Source organism: Capra hircus, chromosome 16 (assembly GCF_001704415.2).
Source record: "Capra hircus breed San Clemente chromosome 16, ASM170441v1, whole genome shotgun sequence".
NCBI classification, from domain to species: Eukaryota; Metazoa; Chordata; class Mammalia; order Artiodactyla; family Bovidae; genus Capra; species Capra hircus.
Window position 1 is genome coordinate 37,331,067 of NC_030823.1, and position 22,691 is coordinate 37,353,757.

The window sequence follows — 22,691 nt, forward strand, 5'->3', positions numbered from 1 at the left end:
AAAGTGACCTGAGCATGAGTGCAGCAATGCATCTCAAGTACAGTAGCTAACGCCCTTGGTTAATCACACTCCCTATTGTGAAATATCTATAAAACGCATTCTCATGGTTACCATAGTTTCATAATATTATTTTTATATTCTTTACTTGGTGGAATCAGCGTTTTTAGATTAATTTACCTAGTTAGTCATCAGTTTCTTCCACAACCAATTCTGAGATATTAGTGTCCCTTCCCCTTGCCCCAAAACTTCCAGTCCCTAAAAGCCCAGACTCAAAGGTATTTGTGAGAGTACAACGAGGAGACGCTATGGAGTTCTCCTTTCCTGCTGACACCTTACTCCTTTCCTCAGAAACCTTCAGTGGCTCTCCATCATTTATTATTCAGAATTCTCCACACCAGCTGTCACTTCCCTTCCCAGCATTCCTCCCACTGTGATGCCTTCACACCTTTCTTCACACCTTGCTGCCCTTTCTCCACGCTATCTACTCTTGCCTCCCCAAGACTCTAATAAGATCCCATCCTTCCTACTGTGCCAGGTCAAATGCTTTCCCCAGTCACTCCAGCCAAAATATATCTCCTCCCCCTCTGTGTTCCCAAACCACTTTGTTTCAATCTTGCAATAGTGTTTACACTCCTGCCTTCTATTAGGTTACTTCTGTAGCTCCTAAAGAAGTCACCTCAGTTTTCTGAGACAGTTTTCTCAACTGAGCAGAGAAAAGGGGTCAGATGATCACTAATTCCCAGTAAGTATAATATTCCATGGTTTTATCATAATTCGTTAACTGTCAATTTTTTAATAATTGGTTAAATAGAATGCCTTTTGTAGTTCACTAGCACTAACAGCATGGCACCCCACTCCAGTACTCTTGCCTGGAGAATCCCATGGATGGAGGAGCCTGGTGGGCTGCAGTCCATGGGGTCGCTAAGAGTCGGACACGACTGAGCAACTTCACTTTCACTTTTCACTTTCATGCATTGGAAAAGGAAATGGCAACCCACTCAAGTATTCTTTCCTGGAGAATCCCAGGGACAGAGGAGCCTGTTGGGCTGCCGTCTATGGGGTCGCACAGAGTTGAACACGACTGAAGTGACTTAGCAGCAGCAGCAGCAGCACAAACAGCAAAGGTAACAATTTTGTGCCAAGAAGCTACCAAACCCAACTTCCAGAAAACACACAGAAAAGGCTGCTTTGGCACTCCTCAGGGTAAAGCAGTAATAGGAATCATATTTTGGAACCAAAGGATCACTGCAAGTCACTGGATCATTTTAAGGATGGAAGAGACTAAAGAGAATGCTCTCAGATATGAAAACAGAGATTCAAAGAACTCAGGTCACCATCCGGGGCCACATGAATAGTCATGTCTCCTGAATACCAGCTGGTATTGCTTCCTCTATCAGTTCAAATAAACTGCAATAAAGACTGGCTGCTGTATCTTGTGGGTGAGAAGTATACACCTAAAACTTGTGTTTTCACACCCAGATATCCATCTATATCTGTCACATATTCTGGGAGAGGAATTTTAATTATAACTATTAAACAGAGCTTTAATTGTTAGACATTCCTATTCTTTGGGCTACTAGCCAAGTAGAAAGTAATTGATTCTATAGGATCATTAATTTCTCTTATTGTGGAACTACTTCAAGTTTAGCAACCTAAAGAAACTGGAGAAAATAATAAAAAGTCATATACTGATCATTTATTATGTTCTAAATATTATGAAGAATTCAATTTAATTTCATCATATTTAATCCTCATAACCTATTTTATATACCTGGAAATTGAGACATAGTGGCAAAAGGGCTTTTCCAAGTTATGTGGGTTATAAGCAAGCCCATCTGGGTTTTACTGCCAGAACTGTCTGACTCTGCAGCCTGTGCTAATGATGATTTGAAGGATGATGAATCAACAAAAGAACCATTTATTATTTCTTCATTTTCCATTGTCCATCTTATATCCAAGGTAAAATGTCATGTTAATCAATTTTATCCCCTCTCTACACACCAAGAATGGGGCTGATCCACAAGAGAACTAAGAAGCTGATGTAATGCAAGTTGTCAAAGAAGGTTCAAAAATAGTTTTAATACATTTGTGTGTCTAATAAAATCACATAAAATTGTATGAATATCTACAGTCATAAGTATGTTAACTTAGGTATTAAGGTATCTAAATAAGAATGGAGACAACATTTGTTTGAAAAAAAAATTCTTACAAGTGCCTGGGGGCAAAAAAGAGAGACTTGAGTTTGGAACAAAATGAAATTCTTTGGAAGAGAGAAAGGTTCAGGCTTTTTAAAAGAGGATGGAAGGAAAGAAAATAAGAACAAAAAGAAAGAAAAGAACCAGCAGGATAGCAGAATGTTGGGTAGGAGCCCATGCAACCTCTCCTTGTGATTCTTCAGCTAGTCAGTAGAGCTATTAAATACACACACACACACACACAAATACTGAGTGGAGCTAGACATTTTGTGGAATAGAGAAGGAGCTAAGCCCTGCACTTACATTGGTTTGGAACAAAAAAGTAATAGCGCAGAGTCTACTGCAGACATAGAGAGGACCGTGCTATAGCTGGGAATACCATGATGAGCAAGAAAAGCCAGATGCACACTTTAAAGATTTAGATAATTGCGTTCTGTAGTACTTACAAAGCACTTCCACAATTATTCTCTAACCTAATCCTTACCACGGCCTCAGGTGTTAGGCAAAACAAGGATGACTGTTCTACTCTGCACAGAATACTAACGAACCCTGATTTCTCACCAGTGTTCTTTCTGCTTCACCCCTCGCTGCTATTCTAAATACAGTAAGTCCACTAGGTACAAATGAGTTCCATTACCAGAGTGCACTGGTAAGTTCAATTTGTTTGTAAGTCCAACCAAGTTAGCTTAGGAACCCACCAACACAATTGGCTGTATAGTACCATACCATAATAGGTTTATTATACTTTTCACACAAATAATACATTTAAAAAAACACAAAAAATAATAAAAAATTTAATCTTATGATACAGTACCTTGAAAAGGACAGTAGAACCACTTACATCACCACTGCTTTATGCTTGCTTCCAGATATCCTGAGCTTGAAGTAAAGATACTGTACTCTGTACTTTGCACAGTAAAGTACACAAAAGCACAACCACTTGTAGAAGATGCACACATGACAATGTACACCAGACATGTGAACTACCTTACACAATTAGACACACAAATGCACATTTGTGTCTTTGAAAGTTCACAAATTGAAGGTTCCCACATATGTCACCATGTAAACATTTCCCATTAATTACAAACTTCTTCAGTTCAGTTCAGTCGCTCAGTCGTGTCCGACTCTTTGCGACCCCATGAATCGCAGCACACCAGACCTCCCAGTCCATCACCAACTCCCGGAGTTCACTCAGACTCATGTCCATCGAGTCAGTGATGCCATCCAGCCATCTCATCCTCTGTCGTCCCCTTCTCCTCCTGCCCCCAATCCCTCCCAGCATCACAGTCTTTTCCAATGAGTCAACTCTTTGCATGAGGTGGCCAGAGTATTGGAGTTTCAGCTTTGGCATCATTCCTTCCAAAGAAATCCCAGGGCTGATCTCCTTCAGAATGGACTGGTTGGATCTCCTTGCAGTCCAAGGGACTCTCAAGAGTCTTCTCCAACACCACAGTTCAAAAGCATCAATTCTTTGGTGCTCAGCCTTCTTCACAGTCCAACTCTCACATCCATACAAACTTCTTAGGCAGTTACAAAATATAATAGCACCTCAAGTGTTATAACAGTTTCTAACTCACTGTTGCAGACTTTCCCACAAAATTTTCATCAAGCTACAAAGACGTCTAAGGGAACTTAAAGTGGCTGCTATTTGCTCTCATCCTTAGATGGCAGAGGTGTGAATCACTGATTCACCACTGTAGAAGAGAAAAGACCCATTTCAAGCAAAATAATTGGCCTTAAGTAGGCATGGTACTATTTCCACCTCCCCTTTCAATGCTACTGTTCTGTAGGTGTATTCTCACAAAAAGAAAAACAACCTCAACATGAAAGGCACTTAGGGAATTAACTCCACTTAAGAACACGTGTATTTATATATATACAGACAATGGCACAGGGTGCTTCTTGATGCTTTTGGTGTGGGGGAGTTGAAGAGTAAGGAGTTGTGACTGTTTTAACTTTTTAGAGGGAGAAAGAAAAGAATTGCAATGGGTAGGTCCAATTTACAACTGGGACTAAAACTGAGTGAATTCCATGCTCTCTTTTAACTTTGAATTTCTGTGGCTTTAAATATGAACAGAACAAGGGGAAGAAAGGAAGGGAAGTGAGACTTCAGAAGATTACTTAAAAATGCAATGAAGGAGCAAACAAACATCCTTCTAGCGCATCAGTCATTACAAGCAAGGTGTGATGCATTAACAACAAATCCTTAAATCTCAAAACTTTGAAATAAAACAAAGACTGTTTCTCTTTCATGCTATATATCCATTGGGAGTTAAGCTCTGCTCATCATAGTTACTCAAAGCATCCAGGTTAATGGAACAGCCATGTTGAAAGTTTCTCCTTACCACACTGAAGGAAATGAAAGTTCTATGGGATCTCATACCAGCAATTAAATCCTCTGAGCCCAGAAAAGACACTTGGTTCACAGTTCGCTGACCAGAACTAGTCACATGTTCCCAACCAACCCCTAAGGGACCAAGAAGTTCAATCCCACCATAACCTAAAGGGCAGAAATTCCAAGTTGCTTCCTAAAGATCATCGTCATCCACCAGTTCAGTTTCTTAGGGCCTAGGTTTGTTTCCAAAGGGGGCCCAGATAGATTTCACCATCCCAAGGGCTCAAGTACAACTAATTGACAATAAACCCTAAAATTAGAAGGAAGAAAAAACAGGAAGGTGCTGTTGAAGGCCAGTCTTTTCATTTTTAATTACTTAATTTTCTTGATAATTATGGAAAATGAGGTGCTATGATCAATGGCTAGGTTTATACACAACCAACACGATAAAATTTTTGTTTCCACTCATGTTAGCAGCTTGCCTGGTAAGGCCTTGGGACCTCCTTGGTGGGCACCAAGGGTGCATGAACAATCAAGGTAAGCGCCTAAGCACTGGGGTTTGGGACATTAATCGTGGCCCTGGCTCTCAAGGTATCCATGACTCACGATTTTTAAAAACACTTGAACTAACAGTCATCTTGAAGCCTTAATTTCAGGGTAAAAATTTAACTTTGAAATCATCCAAATACTTTCATCTTCACAGCTACAGGAAGGCAACTGGGCTCAACAAAGCCAACAATGCTATTTCGGTGCCGAGTCTTCAATAAGCCAGAAACAAGGCAAAGGGTAAGTGTTGTGAGCCAGCAACAGACCCAATGATACAGAAGGCCCTCTGAATATAGGGCTAAAGGGTGTAGTGAAACTACATTGAAAATCAAGGGAAAAAGAAAAAAAAAGATTTGTCTTTCCAGAACCTTCTCCATGCTTCAGTCTTACCAATCAGTCTTGGAGTGTAGTCTCTGTACCTGTGAAAGTCATTTCAATATTGTAAATCAAAAATCAAGACTCCTTATCTGTTCTAGCAGTAGCATCACCATCATCACCATCACAGCCATCCGCAACGTGTGTACTGTGTATAAGACTCTATACAGATGCCTCATCCAGTCCCCACCACAACTATGTGAAGCAAGTATTATTATGCTTATCTTAAACTGAGGAAATTAAAGGTTTAAAAAGTTAAATAATTTTCCCAAGATTACTCTAATAGTGCCTGGTGAAACTTTACTTAAACCCAGGACTTCTGATGCCAAAGACTGTGCTCTTTCCATACATTTGTTATATTTCCCAAGTGCTTTGGGAATCATCTGCAGTCAAGTCCTTAAAGATGGGAAGCTGGGATGGACATAAACATACTACTACATATAAAACAGATAACTAATGGGGACTTACTGTATAACGAAGGGAACTCTACTCAATACTCTGTACTGCCCTATATGGAAAAAGAATCTAAAAAAGAGTGGATATATGTAAATGTATAACTGATTCCCTTTGCTGTACACCTGAAACTGACACAACATTGTATATCAACTGTACTCCAATAGAAATTAATTTAAAAAAATAATAAAAATATATAAATTAATTAACACAGAAAAAACTGAATACTAATATGGGTGAAGCATGACTTGGAAACAATAAGCATTTTCTCTAAATGAGAAATGGATCAAAATGTTTAAAAGTGACTCTTCAGTGAAGCAGCTGTTGTCATAATTGCCTTATTTTATTTATTCCCTCCTCTTTTAAGAATGAAATCTAGGAACAATGAATATGCTGCTGTTACTCCCTAAAATAATTTCTCTTTTGCAGGGAAAAGAGTGAGTCTAAAGTACATATCACCAGTATTTATCTTAGCATTTCACTGTTGCAATTAATCAAGTTAAAATATAAATAATGGCTAAACTTAGATTGCAAATTCTGCATAACATTCCTTATCCTAGACAGGGTTCATCCGGTGTACCAGGGATGCCTAGGACAACACTGGCTCTGGATCATTCAGTTTCATTTCTGCAAACTTTTAACTGTGGCCAGGACTTGGCATCAGGAATTTCAAGTACATAAAGTAAACAATCAGATATAACCTCTGATTCTTTTGCTTTAGGGAGGTGGGGCCCAGATTTTTCCTGTTTTGTTATTGTGCTTCAGGACAGAGTCCCCTCAGCAGAATGCCACTCCCTTGATCTGTGGAGAGCTATAAAGTCACTCCCCATCCCAAAGGACAAAGAGGGGTATGTGCTTGAGTACTTGTAACGGGACGGTAAAGTCAGATAGTACCAAGTCTTCTGTGTACACTGGTAAGTACATTGCTGGGTAGACTACTAAGTGGTTAATCAAGGGGAAAACATGTATTCCTAATGCAAAGGGAAATCAGTACTTTTTCTTAACAGCTTCCATTAATAGCTTCTAACTTGGTGTCAGACAATGCTTTGGGGGTTTGTCTACCAAATATTGGCCTAAGCTCGAAGACAGAGGCAATGACCCCTCCCTTCTGAATCTGACCAATTTATGTTGCATGTTGTCTTTTTTTCACTCAGTTAAATTCACAGGAGTAGTAATTTTAAGAGTTTCAAAACTCTCTTGTAGATATCCGGTTGAATGCCATCTGATTTACAGATGGAGAGACTGTCTATCCTTTGTTATTTGCTAGTTTCCCCTCCAGCTGAGGGAATATCTGTGGCCTTGTAACTGGTATGGTGAATTTAGAACCTGGCAGAACTTTTCTTATCAAGTGGTTGTGTTTCGGAAGAGGCTGGAGGAGGGGGAAACAGCTGCTGGAGGTTAGAAATCCCAGAGCAGGGCCAGGGCCATCCTCTGGGATTTCTAACCTCCAGCAGCTGGTCCCCCCTCCTCCAGCCTCTTCCAAAACAACCACCTGATAAGAAATGTGTGTATATGTCCATGTGTGAGAGAGGGGACGAGAGACACAACATAGGACAGAGAGACAGAAAGAGAGAAAGGGGAAGTGGCGGATGCGTAATGTACAAATGATGGACTGGTTACAAGCCTGTCTGGCTTCCCTGGAGGCTCAGAGGTAAAGAATCGGCCTGCCAGTGCAGGAGATGAGAGTTTGATCCCTGGGTTGGGAAGATACCCTGGAGAAGGCAATGGCAACCCTCTCCAGTATTCTTGCCTGGGAAATCCCATGGACAGAGGAGACTGGCGGGCTACAGTCTATGGGGTCGCAAAAGAGTCATGACTTAGTGACTAAACATGACTTAGCGACTAAACAAGAAGCCTGTCAGCACCAGTGAAGATGGCTTCCTTTGAAATACATAGATGAGTCACACCAGAAACCTTTAACACTGGTTAACTGCTGGACTAGGTATAGGATAGCTTGCATTTCTTGACACCAGTAGATAAGGTCTCCTGATCAATTAAAATATATTCAGAAGGAAAGACTATAACCCAAAGATTCCCAAACCTCCTAGGTTCAAGGGGCTCTTTAGTGTGCAAGTAATTTTGTCACAGGGCCCCCAAGCTATAGTTCCTCTTATTAAATAGTCACATCCAAACAACTTATGTATTTCTGTTCTTTGTATTTGTATTTTTATTCTGTTCTCTATTTATACTTTTGTTCTTTTTCAATCAACCTTGTAGTTGTTTGAAATAATAATACACAAACTTAAAGAAAAGTGGTATTTTTATTTTATATTTGAATAATCGCACTTACTTAATAATGAGGTGCACACAGCACTGCTCAACTCTTGGAATCAGATCAAATATTCATTTTCTGTTCTACCTCAACTGTTCACTTTTTAACATTGCAACAGTCAGAAACCTAGCTTTGCAAAGATGTTACATCATGGAATAGAACACATCCCTATCTGATACAAAAATTGTGAACTACCTCCAGCTAATACTTTGGTAAAAGACATGGAGAATTACTACACTTTCCTCAAATTTTTGAAATAACTCAGTACCTCTGCACACAGTTCTGGGAATGACAGCTCTAGCCTCATGTTCTAACCCCCTATATCATCCTAATAAACCAACAGAGGCACTCAGTCTCGCACACGCACACAGCAACACGCCAACCAAGTGTATATATGTCAATCACAACCAGCTTCATTTTAGAAGGAAACTGAGACCCAGAAACAAATTACTTGTATAACATCACACTGCTGGCAATTAGTCAACACTAAACTTCCAGCTCAGGTGTGACTCCCAAGTACCCTACTTTCCCATAAGAAATCCACAGGGATGTTTATTTCTCCAAAAAGGCTGGCTGGTACATTGTATTTTTCCATCTTCTTTTGAAGTAGAGGCAGTGATGTAAAATGCTTAGGAAAATACCAGTGGTTTGCTTGTAACCCCCATGGTTAAAAATCGGTAACTTTGATGTAACCGACAGTAATTTCTCAACTCATTTAGCAATTTTGTGTTGCTTAAGTTATTTTGCTTGATGTTTTTTATAAACTCACTTTCATCCAGTGGACACGTCACCAATTTGGTCATACTTTTTATTACTTTTTTGATATTTAGTCAGCTTTGATGAGGCTTTCTTCATTGAAATAATAATGATGATGGTGATGATACAATGCTTTTAAAATCTCCGGCAAAGGAATGGCCAAATTTTTATTGTATATTCACATTAGAAGCAATAGTATTTTTAATATTCATTTTGCGTTAGCACGTGAAATAACACTAATCAGTGGCATTAGAGTATTTTTCACCTTAACAAAATTTCCTACTCTGTTATCAGTCACTTTGTCTAACCTACCACAGTCAGTGACTAGAAATGATTTTTAGTTAAAAGAAATAATAAAGGCAGACAATACTTTTTCTAAAAAGCACTTATTAATTTTTTTAATCACTTTGGTTTCATAGAAGTATCAATACTTGAAGGAATGATTGGAAGCATTAATTTTTATTAGCATGTGAATGCGGTATTCACCTTGAGGGCATATGTGCTCGTGTTTGCTCATGTTCGCTTTTCCAGACATGAGAACAATTCATGTGAGAATATGGAAACACATCAAGTAGATCTGAAATGAAAACGGAAAGAAATAAAAAGAAAAGTCCTGAAGGGTGATTTGGAACCTATTTTTTCTCCTTTTATCTTTTTCTCTCTTTCCTTCTCTTATCATCAATTCTTTTATTTCCCTACTCATTTCCTTCACTTGCTAGAACACAACCTTTAGCTATATATTTCTAGTTGCCCCAATACTCTCTTATTCCAAATAAATAAACCCAAAATTGTCAAGGCAGATATCTACAAAAATATCAGATTCAAGAGAATGCTCCTGAATATGTAAAAATAACATAGCAACTTCTGTTCTGAGATAAGAATGTCCCAAGTACTGTGCTAAAGTGTTTTACACATCTGTTGATTCATTCCTACAACAGGTTCAACTTATAGCTATATTTTTTATTTATTTTTATTGGAATATAATTGCTTTACAATGTTGTGTTAGTCTCTGCTGTACAGTGAAATGAATCAGCTATATGTATACATATATCACTTCCCTCTAGGGCCTCCCTCCCTGCTCTCCCCCATATCCCATCCATCTAGGTCACCACAAAGCACCAAACTGAGTGCCCTGTGCTATACAGCAAGTTTTCGCTAGTCATCTATTTTCCATTTATCTAGTGTGTTTTAACATATCTAGTGTACTCTTGCCTGGAAAATCCCATGGATGGAGGAGCCTGGTAGGCTGCAGTCCATGGGGGTGCTAAGAGTCTGACATGACTGAGCGACTTCACTTTCACTTTTCACTTTTATGCATTGGAGAAGGAAATGGCAACCTACTCCAGTATTCTTGCCTAGAGAATCCCAGGGACAGGGGAGCCTGGTGGGCTGCCGTCTATGGGGTCACACAGAGTCGGACATGACTGAAGCGACTTAACAGCAGCAGCAGCAGTGTATATATGTTATTGCTGGGAAGAGAGGAGCCTGGCAGGCTACAGTCTATGGAGTCACAAAGAGTCAGAAAAAAAATCGCGCACACACACACACAGCAACACACCAACCAAGTGTATATATGTCAATCGCAACCAGCTTCATTTTAGAAGGAAACTGAGACCCAGAAACAAATTACTTGTATAATATCACACTGCTGGCAATTAGCCAACACTAAACTCCCAGCTCAGGTCTACCTCCCAAGTACCCTGCTGTCCCATAAGAAATCCCCAGGGCTGTTTGCTCCTCCAAAAAGGCTGGCTGCATCTGGCCCACACTGAGTAGCAGTGATGACCTGCGGAGGGAATGTCTATGGATTGTACATTTGATAGAAAGTCATTTTGAGGACAGACTGTCTCACCCAGGATATTAGCTCCCAGAAGATATTTACTCAACTATTTTTTTAATTAAAAAGATATAAGGTGATGAATTAACTCATTGTACCTGTCAGGAAATCAACCCATTGCCAAATATTTATGCAGCTACTAGTCCAGGCCAAGCACGCAGCTAGATGCTATGAGAAAATAAGAGACTAGTCAAAGAAAATGGCCTTCTGTGAAGAAACATATAGGCTTATGCAGAAAGAAGACTAAACATATACAATCCAGTAAATCAACACAGTAATATAGTCCTCTCATGTGGGGAACATGCTGTTTCTAACAGGAGTCAAAAAAATAGCCCTTCTTAGAGTCCAGCCTCCATAGAGTCAAGTGGTCATGATGCCTCTATGGCCAATCTCTGGCCCTTACTCTCACTGCTACCTCTCTCTGGAGGGCACTTCCTCCACTCCTCTGCCCACTGGACTTCTTTTCATCATTCAAATCCTGGAGCAACAGTACACTTCTGTGTTGCTTTCCTACTTACCCAAAGTCAGTATTACCACCTCTTTCATCATGCTCTTATTGCAAAGCACATGTGAAACATATCTCTGTGTTAGTACTTGACACAGAATGTGGTATTTATTTTCAAATCTTACTTTCCCACTGAATGACAGCTAAAGAAGGCATCATGCCTTATTGATTTTTTTGTACGCCTGAATACCTTGCCTAGGGCTTAGCAGCGTAGAAGCCCCTCGTTGAGTGTTTGAAGGGTAATCAGAAGATGAATCATAGAATCTGGCTTGATAAGACCCTCTAGGGCATTAGATTCCACCCTCCACATTACCTACTAATTTCCTACTTATGAAATCTCCCCCAAACACCATCATACAGACTCTGAATGAACAAAATAAATATCAGAGCTTGAAATGCTGGAAAGTGCTTATAGTGACCTAAAATTTGCCTCCCTGTAACATCTTCAAATGCATAATTGGCCATAATTCTAATCTGTCCATGATGATTCTTCAAATGTTTAAAGGCAAATACTTAAAGTACTGTGTCAGGCCCTTGGAATAAGAGTCAGTACAGATACTCTCTTTTATAAAGTGAGCTCAAGGCCATTCCATTAGCAGCTAGAGCATGACTTCCCCCAAAGGGAATCTACTAACTTTCCCCAGTAAATCAAATCCAGCTGAAGCAAATTGGCTCTATAACACTTTCATATGATACCTAAACAAATGGGCCTTTTCATTTCATTTAAGAAATATTTGTGGGGACTTACTTGGCAGTCCAGTGCTTAAGACTGCACTTCCACTGCATGGGGACAAGGATTCAATCCCTGGTTGGAGAATGAAGACCCCACATGCACACGGAGTAGCCAAAAAAATAAAAATTTTAAAAACATATATATATATAAAGAGAAACATTTGGGGGTACTAAGCATCAACTGCACTCATCTCACACACTAGTAAAGTAATGCTCAAAATTCTCCAAGCCAGGCTTCAGCATACGTGAATCATGAACCTCCAGATGTTCAAACTCGTTTTAGAAAAGGCAGAGGAACCAGAGATCAAATTGCCAACATCCGCTGGATCATCAAAAAAGCAAGAGAGTTCCAGAAAAACATCTATTTCTGCTTTATTGACTATGCCAAAGCCTTTGACTGTGTGGATCCAACAAGCTGTGGAAAATTCTGAAAGAGATGGGAATACCAGATCACCTGACCTGCCTCTTGAGAAACCTATATGCAGGTCAGGAAGCAACAGTTAGAACTGGACATGGAACAACAGACTGGTTCCAAATAGGAAAAGGAGTACATTAAGGCTGTATATTGTCACCCTGCTTATTTAACTTATATGCAGAGTACATCATGAGAAACACTGGGCTGGAAGAAACACAAGCTGGAATCAAGATTGCTGGGAGAAATATCAGTAACCTCAGATATGCAGATGACACCATCGTTATGGCAGAAAGTGAAGAAGAACTAAAAAGCCTCTTGATGAAAGTGAAAGAGGAGAGTGAAAAAGTTGGCTTAAAGCTCAACATTCAGAAAACTAAGATCATGGCACCTGGTCCCATCACTTCATGGGAAATAGATGGGGAAACAGTGGAAACAGTGTCAGACTTTATATTTTTGGGCTCCAAAATCACTGCAGTTGGCGATTGCAGCCATGAAATTAAAAGACGCTTATTCCTTGGAAGGAAAGTTATGACCAACCTAGATAGCATATTAAAAAGCAGAGACATTACTTTGCCAACAAAGGTCCATCTAGTCAAGGCTATGATTTTTCCAGTAGTCATGTATGGATGAGAGAGCTGGACTGTGAAGAAAGCTGAGTGCCAAAGAATTGAGGCTTTTGAACTGTGGTATTGGAGAAGATTCTTGAAAGTCCCTTGGACTGCAAGGAGATCCAACCAGTCCATCCTAAAGGAGATCAGTCCTGGGTGTTCATTGGAAGGACTGGTGCTGAAGCTGAAACTCCAATACTTTGGCCACCTCATGCGAAGAGTTGTCTCATTTGAAAAGACCCTGATGCTGGGAGGGACTGGGGGCAGGAGGAGAAGGGAATGACACAGGATGAGATGGCTGGATGGCATCACCGACTCGATGGACATGGGTTTGAGTAAGCTCCAGGAGTTGGTGATGGACAGGGAGGCCTGGTGTGCTACGATTTTGGGGGTTGCAAAGAGTCGAACACAACTGAGCGACTGAACTGAACTGAACTGAAACATCAATTACTATGTTCCAAGCGCAGCCCTAGACCCTGGGGTTACAGCAGAGTACGAATCAGATGAAGTCTCTGAACTTGAACTACTCTGTGTCTCAATCCTGAAAAACAAAAATGTATATTCAGTTTTGTGGAACAAGCTCATCTGTGAGATAAGGAAATGCAAATGTTCAGGAAGATAGTATCTTTGAGGTAATTTTGCATCTACTCTTTGATCCATCTGGTTTAAAAATTTACTAACTTGGGGAGAGAAAAATGTCCCAAAAAAATTGGGGGGAACAACAGCTAAAATCACATGAGAAAGAGTTGAGCTTGTGTGTATTGACCAAAATGCTATAGGAATTTAAAGAACAGAGGATCAGTGATGGGAAAGGCAAAGAGGAAGCTGATTTAGGGAAATGTTTTTATACTTACAATAGCTTCTATTTATTGAGCATTTTCTTTTTTTTATGGCAAATCTCTACTGTAGATTTTATTTATTTTTTTATGTTTTTTTTTTTTTTTACTTTATGTTGCTTTACAATACTGTATTGGTTTTGCCATACATTGACATGAATCCGCCACGGGTGTACATGAGTTCCCAGTCCTGAACCCCCTCCCACCTCCCACCCCCAAGCATCCTGTATCCTGTATCAAACATAGACTGATGATTCATTTCTTACTTGATAGTATACATGTTTCAATGCCATTCTCCCAAATCATCCCACCCACTCCCTCTCCCACAGAGTCTAAAAGTCCATTCTATACATCTGTGTCTCTTTTGCTGTCTCACATAGAGGGTTATCATTACCATTAGCTAGATAGCATATTAAAAAAATAAAATTTTAAAATTACCATTTCTAAATTCCATATATATGTGTTAGTATCTGTATTGGTGTTTTTCTTTCTGGCTTACTTCACTCTGTATAATCGGCTCCAGTTTCATCCACCTCATTAGAACTGATTCAAATGTATTCTTTTTAATGGCTGAGTAATACTCCATTGTGTATATGTACCACAGCTTTCTTATCCATTCATCTGCTGATGGACATCTAGGTTGCTTCCATGTCCTGGCTATTATAAACAGTGCTGCGATGAACATTGGGGTACATGTGTCTCTTTCAATTCTGGTTTCCTCGGTGTGTATGCCCTGCAGTGGGATTGCTGGGTCATAAGGCAGTTCTATTTGCAATTTTTTAAGGAATCTCCACACTGTTCTCCATTGTGGCTGTACTAGTTTGCATTCCCACCAACAGTGTAAGAGGGTTCCCTTTTCTCCACACCCTCTCCAGCATTTATTGCTTGTAGACTTGGATTGCAGCCATTCTGACTGGTGTGAACTGGTACCTCATTGTGGTTTTGATTTGCATTTCTCTGATAATGAGTGATGTTGAGCATCTTTTTATATGTTTGTTAGCCATCCATATGTCTTCTTTGGAGAAATTTCTATTTAGTTCTTTGGCCCATTTTTTGATTGGGTCCTTTATTTTTCTGGAATTGAGCTGCATAAGTTGCTTGTATATTTTTGAGATTAGTTGTTTGTCAGTTGCTTCATTTGCTATTATTTTCTCCCATTCCAAAGGCTGTCTTTTCACCTTGCTTATAGTTTCCTTTGTAGTGCCGAAGCTTTTAATTTTAATTAGATCCCATTTGTTTATTTTTGCTTTTATTTCCAGTATTCTGGGAGGTGGATCATAGAGGATCCTGCTGTGATTTATGTCAGAGAGTGTTTTGCCTATGTTCTCCTCTAGGAGTTTTCTAGTTTCTGGTCTTCCATTTAGATCTTTAATCCATTTTGAGTTTATTTTTGTGTATGGTGTTAGAAAGTGTTCTAGTTTCATTCTTTTACAAGTGGTTGACCAGTTTTCCCAGCACCACTTGTTAAAGAGATTGTCTTTAATCTATTGTATATTCTTGCCTCTTTTGTCGAAGATAAGGTGTCCACAGGTGTGTGGATTTATCTCTGGGATTTCTATTTTGTTCCATTGATCTATACTTCTGTCTTTGTGCCAGTACCATACTGTCTTGATGACTGTGGCTTTGTAGTAGAGTCTGAAGTCAGGCAAGTTGATTCCTCCAGTTCCATTCTTCTTTCTCAAGATTGCTTTGGCTATTTGAGGTTTTTTGTATTTCCATACAAATCTTCTATGTCCCAGGAGCACTTCTAAGCCAACTGTCATGTGTTGTTGACTCACTTGATTCTAACAAAACCCGCAAGGAAAACACTACCATTCTTTTCGTTTTTTATGATACACAGAGGAGTAGAATAATTTGCCAATGTCACAATGTGGTCCAGAGTCTGGTTGCTTAACCCAGAGGTTTCCAACCCCCTGTGGCCTGTTAAGAACCCTGCCACACAGCAGGAGGTGAGCGGAGGGTGGGTGGGCAAGCAAGGGCAGTGACACTTCATCTGGCCCTGGCCTTCACTCCCCCCATTGCTTTCATTACCAGCTGAACCATCCACACAGCCACCCTAATCCCTGGAAAAACTGTCTTCCATGAAATCATTCCCTGGTGGAGACCACTGGCTTAACCAATACATTATATTGCCTCTCATCATTCTTACAAGTTCATGTTAGCTCATGGCCAAGGTCAGATACGCCTCCATCAGTGCCAGTGGTGACACGATGGTCCTAGAGGTGAATCAGGACCCTGTGGAGACAGGAGGAGAGTGCCCCATGCCTACCTTTCCACCACACACTCTCCCTTTCCCACTGATGACCATCCACTGGCAGCAGTCAGGAGAAGGACGACAGCACAGCTGGAATGCTGGCAGCTGGCCAAGGACAGGGACCAGCCCAGGGCAGCGTTGTAACAGCGCTCTTGGTGGCCAGTGTCTTGGCTCTGCATCTCATCCCCACTCCACCAGCTTCTGGGTGACCTCATATCACATCACACCAATCTGAGATTCGATCTCGTGTGTTTATAAAAATCTGAGTTTGCCAAGGTGACCCTTTCCTGGGCTGCTGCTCTATTATTTCACTCGAAGGTTTGTGGAGGAAGGCTGGAGGCAGCAGCGCAGTGCAGAACGCGAAACTCCGTGTACTGAAGGATCCGATTCCAGCTATTCTGCCAAAAGCTACAGTCGTGACAACCGTACTGTTATTTAGCACGAGTTCTGAGTGAGGGGGTGGGAACATACGAAGCACAGGGTTAAACCAGTGACCTGAACATTGCCCTCCTAGCATTCACAACACCAGAAACCAGCTACCGAGGATTCAAAAGGAGCAAATCCCTTAATCTCTCCGATTCTTTTTCCTGGTTCGCTAGAGCAGCCAAGGATGGGGTGGGGCTTTCATTTATGAATAAATGGTTCTGCTTCATTGTCCCCACACAGGACAACATGGCCAAACGAGTTGCGATTGTGGGCGCTGGGGTCACTGGCCTGGCTTCCATCAAGTGCTGTCTGGAGGAAGGGCTAAAGCCCACCTGCTTTGAGAGGAGTGATGACCTTGGCGGGCTGTGGAGATTCACCGTAAGTAGGGTTTCCGTGACTTTGTTGTGTGTCTGTTGGAAAATGGTTGACTGGTGCAAAAAGAGACTGAATTTCTTCCACAAGGGCTGGCACCCATGAGGAGGAGATAGAAACATCTGCTGAACAGGGAGACAGAAAGGGCCACTGAAAAAAAATTTTTAATATAAATTTATTTATTTTAATTGGAGGCTAATTACTTTACAATATTGTATTGGTTTTACCATACATCAACATGAATCCACCACGAGTATACACGTGTTCCCCATCCTGAACCCCCCTCCCACCTCCCTCCCCGTACCATCCCTCTGGGTCATCTCAGTGCACCAGCCCCAAGCATCCAGTATCCTGCATCGAACCTGGACTGGCAATTCGTTTCATATATGATATTATACATGTTTCAATGCCATTCTCCCAAATCATCCCACCCTCTCCCTCTAAGCAGGGCACTGCCTGAATTTGGGTGGGAAGTGCATCAGCTGCCTTATAAACTACACCCAAAGCCAAGAGGAGGAAAGATGTCCGTGAAGGGTAGAAGAGTATGAAGTGGCTGAGACAAGCCAGGAAAGCTCAGGACAAGGGAGGCTAACAGCAGAACTCTGGGGGTCTGAAGCAAGAAACTGCAGTGTGGGGGCAACAGTATGAATACAGTGCAGGAATTTCTGCCTCTGCCTGCAAGACTGAGCCGCTTATACCAACTTCTTTTTCCAGCCCTGCTCTATCTGAAGTAAAGCAGCATAAGACTCAGTGTAGGGGGAGTTCTGTACTCAAGGTCTTGTGGTCCAGGCAGTTCCCACCCATGCCAAGAACAATCACAAGTAAAGGATGTGAGTTTGGAGACATTTTTGTTGCTGGAGGAAAATAAAAGTAATATTCTCAGGACTACAGTATGGATTGGAGAAGGGAGGAGGGAGGAGAGGCAACTATAAAGCTCATCCTTGACTGGCCTGGGACCCAGGAGAATCACAGGGGCCCTGCTGGAGGTCACTGAAACTCTGTGAACTCCACAGCTCAGCCAGACAGTTTTTTTGCACCAGATTTCCTCAAACCTTCTGTTTTTCCTTCTTCTCAGGAGAACAAGAACATTTCCCATGAGCTTTAAATGTGCTAATGAAAGATGTCAAAAGAATGAAAAGGAGCATGGTGTCAGATATCCTGGCCTCAGAGCTCCTAAGAGATTAAGAGAAAGACCTAGCTGTCTATTATAGTAGGGTAGAACTTGGACCAGGAATAAAGCACTCATTTTCTAATTCAGTGAGCAAAGCTCTGGAGAGACCAAGGGTGCTAGTTTCAGTTCAGTTCAATCAGTCATGTCCAACTCTTTGCGACTTCATGAACCTCAGCATGCCAGGCCTCCCTGTCCATCACCAACTCCCAGAGTTCACTCAAACTCACCTCCATCGAGTCAGTGATGCCATCCAGCCATCTCATCCTCTGTTGTCCCCTTCTCCTCTTGCCCCCAATCCCTCCCAGCATCAGGGTCTTTTCAAATGAGACAACTCTTCGCATGAGGTGGCCAAAGTACTGGAGTTTCAGCTTCAACATCAGTCCTTCCAATGAACACCTAGGACTGATCTCCTTTAGAATGGACTGGTTGGATCTCCTTGCAGTCCAAGGGACTCCCAAGAGTCTTCTCCAACACCACAGTTCAAAACCATCAATTCTTCTGTGCTCAGCTTTCTTCATAGTCCAACTCTCACATCCATACATGACTACTGGAAAAACCATAGCCTTGACTAGATGAACCTTTGTTGGCAAAGTAATATCTCTGCTTTTGAATATACTGTCTAGGTTGGTCATAACTTTCCTTCCAAGGAGTAAGCATCTTTTAATTTCATGGCAGTAATCACCACCTGCAGTGATTTTGGAGCCCAAAAAAATAAAGTCTGACACTGTTTCCACTGTTTCCCCCTCTATTTCCCATGAAGCGATGGGACCAGATGCCATGATCTTAGTTTTCTGAATGTTGAGCTTTAAGCCAACTTTCTCAGTATCCTCTTTCACTTTCATTAAGAGGCTTTTCAGTTCCTCTTCACTTTCTGCCATAAGGGTGGTGTCATCTGCATATCTGAGGTTATTGATATTTCTCCTGGCAATCTGGATTATAGCTTGTGCTTCTTCCAGCCCAGCGTTTCTCATGATGTACTCTGCATATAAGTTAAATAAGCAGGGTGACAATATACAGCCTTGACATACTCCTTTTCCTATTTGGAACCAGTTTCATGTCCAGTTCTAACTGTTGCTTCCTGACCTGCATATAGGTTTCTCAAGAGGCAGGTCAGGTGGTCTGGTATTCCCATCTCTCTCAGAATTTTCCACAGTTTATTGTGATACACACAGTCAAAGGCTTTGGCATAGTCAATGAAGCAGAAATAGATGTTTTTCTGGAACTCTCTTGCTTTTTCGATGATCCAGCAGATGTTGGCAATTTGATCTCTGGTTCCTCTGCCTTTTCTAAAACCAGCTTGAACATCAGAAGTTCTCTGTTCACATATTGCTGAAGCCTGGCTTGGAGAATTTTGAGCATTTCTTTACTAGAGTGTGAGATGAGTGCAATTGTGCAGTAGTTTGAGCATTCTTTGGCATTGCCTTTCTTTAGGATTAGAATAAAAACTGACCTTTTCAGTCCTGTGGCTACTGCTGAGTTTTCCAAATTTGCTGGCATATTGAGTGCAGCACTTTCACAGCATCATCTTCCAGGATTTGAAACAGCTCAACTGGAATTCCATCACCTCCACTAGCTTTGTTCATAGTGATGCTTTCTAAGGCCCATTTGACTTCATATTCCAGGACATCTGGCTCTAGGTGAGTGATCACACCATCGTGATTATCTGGGTCGTGAAGATCTTTTTTGTACAGTTCTTTGGTGTATGCTTGCCACCTCTTCTTAATATCTTCTGCTTCTGTTAGGTCCATACCATTTCTGTCCTTTATGGAGCCCATCTTTGCATGACATATTCCCTTGGTATCTCTAATTTTCTTGAAGAGATCTCTAGTCTTTCCCATTCTGTTGTTTTCCTCTATTTCTTTGCATTGATTGCTGAGGTAGGCTTTCTTATCTCTTCTTGCTATTCTTTGGAACTCTGCATTCAGATGCTTATATCTTTCCTTTTCTCCTTTGCTTTTCACTTCTCTTCTTTTCACAGCTATTTGTAAGGCCTCCTCAGACAGCCATTTTGCTTTTTTGCATTTCTTTTCCATGATGCTAGTTTAGTCCCAGCATAAACCAGCTTGGGTCACATAAAGAAAAACTGCATATCTTGAAATGTGTCCAAACACCAAATGTGACCATCGATGCACAGAGACCTCCCCAAGGGGCCTAGGGGAAAGAGAACTTCTGTTCCTATGATTCAAACCACATATATTCCAATAGACAAGCAGAACCTGACATGTATGCCACAATTCTAGCCTCTCATGGCCATTGAAGACACTGCTAATCAAACACTATTAGGACTCAGGGACTCATACTCAGACATTTGCGACCCTTTAGACTATAGCCTGCCAATCTCCTCTGTTCATGGGATTTTCCAGGCAAGAATACTGGAGTGGGTTGCTATTTCCTCCTCTAGAGGATCTTCCCAACTCAGGGATCAAACCCATGTCTCCCATGTATCCTGCATTGCAGGAGATTCTTTATCTCTGAGACATCAGGGAAACCCAATCAAACACTATGCCCTTCACCTAATTAACCTCAGAATCCTTCTTAACACAATAACCCAGATTACCACTAATTAATCTGATGGGTTAGCATTAATCCATCAGAGTTGAGAGCTGGCTTGCAGAATAAATTGCCAGAATAGAGGGACAATTAGTAGAGTTGTTTGGTTAAAGTAATCTCAGTCATAGCAAAATGTAAGCCCAGAGACCTTGGGATACCAGAGAAAAAATGCCCCTTATATCAATCACATATACCCAATTATTAACACACTAAAAAAAAAAAAAAAAAAAACATTGATGAAGATTCAAGAGAAATGTGTTCTAGATCCATCTGTGCCCAGCTGGCTATGTAATTGGACAGGTCAAACACTTATGTACAAAGCACTGTGAGGGACACAAAAGTAAGAAACAGTCATCCTGCCCTGCAGAGCTACAATGAGACTGATAGAAAAGGGCAGGATCTTGTAATTCAGGAGCAGTACTATGGGCATTTAAATGAGGTCAGGATAACATTCACTTGAGGGAAGCCAAGGAAGGCTTCATGGAGGAGAGAGTGTGTGATGGACTCTGGAAGATTTCAACAGGCAAATGAGATTGAGTGGGAAATACCAGGGAGGAGATTGTAAAGAAAATGTACTGTCCTTGTTGGAAAATAAAAATAGTTTATTGGTACGTGGAGTATGAAAACATGGAAGAAGAGGACAGTGGTGGAATGTTTGAGGATTCACACTCCATTTAGAAGGAGCTTCCCTGGTGGCTCAGCTGATAAATAATCTGCCTGCAATGCAGGAGATGAAGGAGATGCTGGTCTCCTCAGGTAGGGAAGATACCCTGGTGGAGGGCGTGGCAACCCACCCAGTATTCTTACCTGGAGAATCCCATAGAGAGAGGAGCCTGGAGGGCTACAGTCCTTAGGGTCACAAAGAGCTGGACACAACTGAAGCAACTGAGCACACACACACGCACGCACTCCATTTAGAAAGCAATGGATAAGAAGCAGAACGAATGTCTTTCTTTGTTGCTACTGCGTTTGTTTTGTTTGCATGATAGGAAGACCCACATATGTTTCTCTCAGGTAAAGAGAAAGTACCGGGATAACAGGAGATGACTGAATACAGTAGCCCAAACTGAGACAGAACCCTAGCAGTGAAAGGAGGAAGTAGAGCTGCAGATCCAAGCGGAAGGATTCGCCCTGGGAAAGCGCAGAGGCGCACTTCCCTCAGAGACAGGAAAGGAAGGAAAAAGGGACATGGGCGAGAGATGTTGAGGTGGGGGAAAGAAGACACAGGAGCAAGCACAATGGAGGCCTCAATCCTTTCAGGAAAACATGGCATCTGTGGAGGCTGAAGAAGTCAGGGTGGAGAATGAAGGAAAAAAGAGGTCACTGTGAGGCACGTGATAGTACATCAAAAGGATGAGAAAGAGGGCGACCCAGCAGTAGCCTAAGTAAAACGGTACCCTATTAACATTTCCTTTCAGTCCACATTACCTCGTCTGTAAAATGAGAACATGGAGTCAGTTTAAAAAATAGATAAAAACTAAATTACTAGGGTCTTGGGAGGCAGGAAAAATCACCTCCACCTTCATTCAGCAGCTCTCTCTTGATACAGAAGCGTCTTTAAGGCACCTCTGTGCTACCTGGAGATTCCTCTAAAGCCTGATTGAAAATCTCTAAACTAAGTGACCTTATAGGGGACTTTCAGCTCTAACATGCTATGAGTCTCCTGAGTCTTTCTAGAGAAATCCCTTCCAGCTCCTACCTCAACAGATACACACACACACACACACACACACACACACACACACACACAAGATGGTTAGAGATGTCTTTGCAATCAAAGCAAGCGGCACATTCAAAACCTGTAGAATTAGAGTCTGCCCAGGCAAGGGCTGCCCTTGCCACAAAATGTGCAAGGGTTATCTTTAGGACCTGTTCTGGGTGGAAGGGGCCACAAAGCAAAAATAAACAGGCAAACTGCAGAAACCTAATAAAACAAATATGGAGAAGGTTTCCATTTACAAATGGAGAGATGCCCTCAACATTATAGAGATTATGGACTACTGCAGTTTAATTCAATATTCACGTGGGCCAGACCACAGTCCTAAAGAGG

General features: G+C 41.3%; 1 protein-coding gene across 2 annotated transcripts in view; it reads left to right on the forward strand.

Annotated features, from left to right (window-relative positions):
* Window positions 5,237-22,691, forward strand: part of FMO1 (flavin containing monooxygenase 1) — a 40,582-nt gene continuing 23,127 nt past the window's right edge. Inside the window, exons 1-2 of one of the 2 annotated variants that reach the window (XM_018060297.1) lie at window positions 5,237-5,319; window positions 16,789-16,926. In XM_018060297.1, coding sequence (XP_017915786.1) covers window positions 5,272-5,319; window positions 16,789-16,926 — 186 coding nt within the window. In that variant the 5' untranslated portion in view covers window positions 5,237-5,271. Of the gene's footprint in view, window positions 5,320-6,686; window positions 6,822-16,788; window positions 16,927-22,691 lie in introns of those variants that run through there. The other variant, XM_005690636.3, reaches the window with a different exon arrangement.